This window comes from Pygoscelis adeliae, unplaced genomic scaffold (genome assembly GCF_000699105.1).
Source record: "Pygoscelis adeliae isolate BGI_AS28 unplaced genomic scaffold, ASM69910v1 Scaffold26, whole genome shotgun sequence".
In the NCBI taxonomy this organism is placed as follows: domain Eukaryota; kingdom Metazoa; phylum Chordata; class Aves; order Sphenisciformes; family Spheniscidae; genus Pygoscelis; species Pygoscelis adeliae.
In genome coordinates, this window is record NW_008825104.1 from 5,837,307 (window position 1) to 5,843,014 (window position 5,708).

Sequence of the window (5,708 nt, forward strand, 5' to 3'; positions counted from 1 at the left end):
AAGGCCGCGGCTAAGGCCTGCGCGCTGCCGTGCCGTTAAAAATTAAGCCTTCAGATCAGGCACGTTGCGGACTTCTAACTGTAATTGGAGCCCAAGGGCTGCCTGCTGACACAGTTAACGATGTAAATTATCCCGGAAGAGCCTGGTTTTACTTCGCTCCCAACCTCAGGTCTGGTCCTCGCGGATGAACGCCTGCGGCGCAACCGCCCGGCCCAAGCTGCGTAACCGCCGGGGACAACCGCAAAGTCCCAACGACCTCTGAGGCGGCTTCAGCGTCCCCCTCCCGCCTGCAGAATCATCCCCGATGAGACACTCGGATCTCTTTAAGTAGGAAAATAAAATGACTCGGTTCTATTGTCAAGTTTGCGAATGGCTAATTAGAAAAATATTTTAATGGGGTGGACATCGAGTATATTCAATTGCTAGTTAGCCATCAACAGAAAATCCTTCTCAATCACAAATCAGTAATACGTAGTGTGTTGTGTCAGCCTTCTCACCCTTCATATGGGTTTTTATTAAAGCTATTAGTATACTATCATTTATAATATTAAGGAAATGCCTTTATTGTGAGTACAATACTTCGTTCTTCAACAGTGGCCAACAAACTATCATCCGTACTTATTCTGGACCTCCACGCTGTAAAAGAAAAGCGGACAGTTAAATACGTTCCACTAAAAGAACAGGAAATGGAGATCAAATCTTCTTTTGCACTGTTACAGACCAACAGAGTTCTACTTTAATTTCTGATTTACACGTTGATTTTTAATCCATATAAGAACATGCCCAGAGTGTCAAATAGCAGCATCAACCAGTAAGAGCTCCATTTTTTTCAGGGGAGAATACAAAAAGATCAACACCTGCAACCGACAATTGCAGCTGCTTCCACTCCTCCCACTCTGAATAAACCTGACTCCCGCTCGCTTTAGAAAGGTCTGACTAACACAGCAGCAGTGAATGCAAGTTTTAGAATTATTTTCACTGCTCAAATTCCAAAGTGCAAAGTAGAAACAAAGCCAAGGTGAGCCATTACAATCTTTGTGAGAAGTCAGAAAGGTATTCAACTCGTTAATTTGCCAACAAAATTATTTTACAACTTACTTCACCATTAGAAAATTTATGCTAGAAATGTATTGCTATGGGAAATAACTCATTTTATTTCTAATTACAATAACCTACCCACATACATGCAGGAAAACTGATTTCTTCTGCTAACCTGATTACACTGTAGGTGTCCTTATCATTTAACAAAGCTATGCAAGCGTCTTTTCATTTCAAACTCACACCCATCTCACAAGTTCTTCAAACTTTGTGCATTCTCCCTTTTTAAGCATCAGTGTTTACAGCTGAGAGTTGTTACAGAACAAAAGTTTTTTCTTGCCTTTCATGTACAATGCCATATTTGCAAATATTGCAGAAAATATTTGTATCAAATTTAATAAAATGTTTCCACTACTAGAAATACAAGAATTAACTTACTAATAAGTAACTTACAAACACTAGTTTGAGAAATATTTTGGACTTCAATCACCTGCTAATAGCCTTTGCTGGTCTAAGAGCAGACTCCTGTGCTTTTGGAGCATGGAGAGATGGCACACGTTCAAATTACACATTAAAGAGCTGTGACAAAACAGGTAGTGACGGTGATTAACGTAGGCTATGACTATCGCTAGCTATCTGCACGTCTGTTTGAAGTCCATACCTTTCTACTCAGCAATACCACAGGCTACTAATTAGTGAGAGCTGGGTACCTTGTATATTAAGAATTTGTAGTCTGGGTATTGTGCATCAAAGCTATGAAAGCTGTGAGCGCACCCTTACCAAGAATTACAGTGCAATACCGTATTTGAAACTCTGAAGAAGGTGGAGAAATAAGCTAAATGCTAGGTAGATACAGACAAAACACACCAATAAATGAAACTTACTTGAATATATTCAATCTCTTCATCTGACATAAGTTTCCTTCTGTATTTCTGAGGTAAGGTTCTTGCTAATTCAGAAGTGTCTGGTGTACCTTGTACTCTACTAACAGGTGAAGTATTTTGAAATGCCGGTGATCTGCCTCCTACAGACTCCTGTGCTTTTGAAGCATGGAGAGATGGCACAGTTGCTTGTAGAGATTCCTGTACTGAAACCCAGATTGCGAAGCCATTTACAGAATATAACAAGACTGTAAAATTAATTAATGAGCAGCTGATAAAAGTTACCAGTTACTGACAATTTTCTTCATTGTAACAAATACTTCAAAGAATTAAGACACTACTTCTCACAATCTGTTTTTACTGTTGTTAAATATATCAAGGGCATAATGAAAAAATTCTGGCAGTGAAAGAAAGCACGTTTGAGTGGCAGAAATACTGGTGTGGAAACAGAAGATAAACCAGCATATAGTCTAACAAAGGCTTTTTCACTGGGAGGCTGTACTTAGAGAAAAAGCATAAAGTATCATAAATGTGTGTGTGGAGGCACTTATGTAGAAAGGTAACAGATAAATAACTAAGATGCACTGAGATGATGCTTTTTGTCTATTGTGACTGTAAAGACAGACAAGTGAAAAAGAGGTGGAGGCTTACAGAAAGATAAAGCTCACAACTATGACATACCACAACATGCAATGCAGTGTTGTACCCATTTTTAATATTAAAAAATGGCATCATATTAAATTTTGTTAATGACGTGCAGAATGACCACCAAATATCAGGCATCAGCAATCAACGTTAATGAAACGCAGAGACCATGGAGTGCATGAAGTACTTTACAGGTGAAGGCCAGTAGCTAGGCTTAAGGAATTCACATTAGAGAAGGTGCCTTGAGTTCGAAGATGGGAGAACAGATGACAAAAGGGCGGTGTTGTCAAAGTGAGCATTCTGAACCTTAGGCCTGTCCCACCGTGGCTGATTTTACAATGGAAGTACGCAATTACCCCACCAGGCAGGACGGAGTCTCACAGCGGTATGTTTACTTCATAAGCACTCAGACCTCTATATATAAGGTTAAAACACCTGGCAAAGGAGAATGCTTCCACAGCAAGTCCCTCTCAGTGCTCCTGAAAAAATGAGCAAGACAGATGCAACACCTAAACAGCTGGGACAGAGGGGCTATATAATTATAAAATAAGCAGCATCAGGACTGGATGAGTCAAAGAATGCAAGGAGTTAAAATACCAGGCAGCACTGCCTGCCTCTCTGCCTCCAACAAGATCAATGAGGACAAAGGCAAGGAGCCAGTTTTAGCCACAGTGAGTCTGAGTCAATGGCAGGACCGGGACATCAAACACTTCCAGCAATGTGATCAAAACACCATTGGTAAAAAAAAAAAAAGCCACCATTGAGAGGCATATTCAGAAGTCCGCAGTCAGAAGACTGTATCTGAAAGTCCCAAGTTGATCAGGTGGTTCAGGAACAACGGAAGCTCCCAAACAGAGCGCGGCGGAAGAGAGCCCATCAGAAGGAGCACATTCTGAACAAGGGGCAAAGTACTTTTGTTTCAAGAAACAACACACCCTATGTATGAAAAAACAAGAAACAGTTTCTCCAAGTTTGTTTCATACACCACAAAAATGTCTAGAGATTTGCCAAGGATTTTCCTCTATTGCACATTTCGAAGTCTGAAGTGTAGTTGGAGTAAATGCATTAGCCAATTAAAAACATCAGAAGTCAAGACTCAAAAGTACCAGACTTAATACTGCTGTTGCTTTAGCTCACATACAGTCTCTACTACATTTTTCCCCTCCCTGTTTGAGACCATCATGCTGCAGTAGTAATATGGTAAAAGAATTTGGCTGGCCTTTCAAGCACCCACGTCCCTAAAAGTTTAGTCTTGATCTGCAGAGCTCTGTTTGGCTACGTAGAAGCAACAGTCTGGTACACTGAAAACGCAGCTATTGCTACGGTGTTCAAGCAAGACGAAGTAGATTGCAAGTTACTAATGAGATGACAGAACCTGATGAAGGTAGAAAAATCTAACCTACTTAAAACATATAGTCACAAAAATCTCCTGATGCAGAGATAAACAAGAGGCAAGTAACACGCTTTCAGGCCTTTGAGAAAGCAGTTCACTGGCATGAGAGGTGGTGCGTTTGGCTGAATTGCGCATGACATACAGAATTCTTACAGAAAGTTATCGCAGAAAATACTTCCAGAAGAGTTCACAGGTAAGTCAGAAGTGGCACTGATGTGCACTGTAGATACTTTGTAATGTTAATGGATAAACTAAACTTTAAGTTTAAACTTTAAGCTAACTCACAAACGTGATAATGCTGTGGCAAATAACGTGGTACGGTATAATTTCTAAACAAGTGAGAATAACATAACAGAGCTTCTTAAGATGTCTCCTACTTTAGTTTCAAATGCTTTGTTGACTCAAAAGGAATATTAAAACGTCATCACTGAAATAACTTTGATGTCTAAATGTAACAGTATTGGGAATCCTATAAATATCAACATAGCAGTAGCTATAAAAATTAATGTCAAAAATTACAATGAAATTAATTTTTTCTCAGCACTAATTAGTAGCACAAGGAAAGACTTCTTAAAATGTACAGCTGGATGGCTCTCCCAGCTATAATCAGGATTTTAAATACCACAGACATCGCGCACTCCAAGAAGAGAAGAGATGAGGAAAATGCAACGTCATCTCTGCAAATATCACCGAATACCTAAAGCTGCTTCAAACTGACTTGGGCACAATCATTTCAGGCAAATATTAGTATTTGGAAAAATGGGACTTTATGTATAAGTAGAAAAAAACCACTGGAAATCTTTGTGAATCTGCCTTGACCAAGAAATAAAGACATGCATGTATTATGTGTATTCCCACAGTTGTATAGAGCCTGAAAAGGAAGAGTCAAAGCGTTGCCTTCAAACTAGAACAAGTATGTTTCAGAAACCCTGCTCAAAATCCGTTGAGTCACGTAGTTGAAGCCAAAAAGCTGTGTGCTGGTTTGTATATAAAACAGTTAATGCAAAGAAAGGTGGCACAAGTTGTATGTAGAGATTAAATAACTTACTTTTAGGCCTGGGACTACTTTTTCTGTCCGGGAACTTAATTAACGGAGTATGCGGCTTGACTACCTAGAACAAGGCGAGGTAGTAGGAGAAACAGGGAGAGTAAAACATACTTCTGGACACACATTACCTTCACAATAATAAAATGGAACACACAACGTGTTAAACAACCACTTCTATACCGCTGCTTTCTGTACCACCACTCTGATAAACTGACTGCTTATTAACGTTCCGTGTTCACCCACGGAGAAGTTTCACCTTTAAAGGCATGCCTGCACCCTCATGTCCTGAGCAGGAAAAAGCCTTCTCTTCCTTTTCTCACAGCACTGTGTGCGCGCGCGCAGAAGCAAACCGCTACCACAGTCGCATAAATGCAATTACAAAGTTTCAGCACATGGACGTGCCAGCTGTGCTCTGCCTGTACGTATGAGTTCAGGTGGCTGGACAGGATTGACGAGCTCCATTAAGAAAAAAACTACAAATTATAAAGCTTGGTAGTCAAAGGCGCACAGCTTATTTTTGAAACGTGCCTTTCGAAGATGACTGCACGTCTCACCTTCACCTTGAAGAGGGATGGCTTGGAAAGGAGCTGCCGGCTAGCGCCCTCCCCTCTTGAACGGCGCACCGAAGGGTGCGGGCTGCCCCGTAGCATCCTTTGGCAGCAGAGAACCAGGCACCGGCATCAAACGACCGGCGACACCGGGC

General features: G+C 40.8%; 2 protein-coding genes across 2 annotated transcripts in view; both read right to left on the reverse strand.

The window, feature by feature from the left end:
- CDK7 (cyclin-dependent kinase 7) overlaps nt 1-299 on the reverse strand; it is a 25,374-nt gene extending 25,075 nt beyond the window's left edge. Inside the window, exon 1 of the mRNA XM_009327327.1 lies at nt 288-299. Within this exon, the coding sequence (XP_009325602.1) occupies nt 288-299 (12 nt within the window). The remainder of the gene's footprint in view (nt 1-287) is intronic.
- Nucleotides 300-358: 59 nt separating this feature from the next.
- On the reverse strand, nt 359-5,655 carry MRPS36 (mitochondrial ribosomal protein S36). The gene is made up of 4 exons (XM_009327328.1): nt 5,560-5,655; nt 5,006-5,069; nt 1,923-2,125; nt 359-636 (listed from the first exon to the last, which is right to left on the reverse strand). Exons 1-4 carry the CDS (start codon nt 5,653-5,655, stop codon nt 619-621), a joined length of 381 nt encoding a protein of 126 aa, XP_009325603.1. The 3' UTR covers nt 359-618.
- Between the last annotated feature and the right edge of the window lie 53 nt (nt 5,656-5,708).

Excerpts from the sequence above, each read along its gene's own strand:
- MRPS36 (XM_009327328.1), bottom strand. The coding sequence starts at position 5,655 with ATGCTACGGGGCAGCCCGCACCCTTCGGTGCGCCGTTCAAGAGGGGAG. Across the intron at positions 5,070-5,559 it reads CATCCCTCTTCAAGGTGAAG|GTAGTCAAGCCGCATACTCC; the intron begins GTGAGACGTGCA and ends GCCTTGTTCTAG. Across the intron at positions 2,126-5,005 it reads AAGTAGTCCCAGGCCTAAAA|TACAGGAATCTCTACAAGCA; the intron begins GTAAGTTATTTA and ends TCTGGGTTTCAG.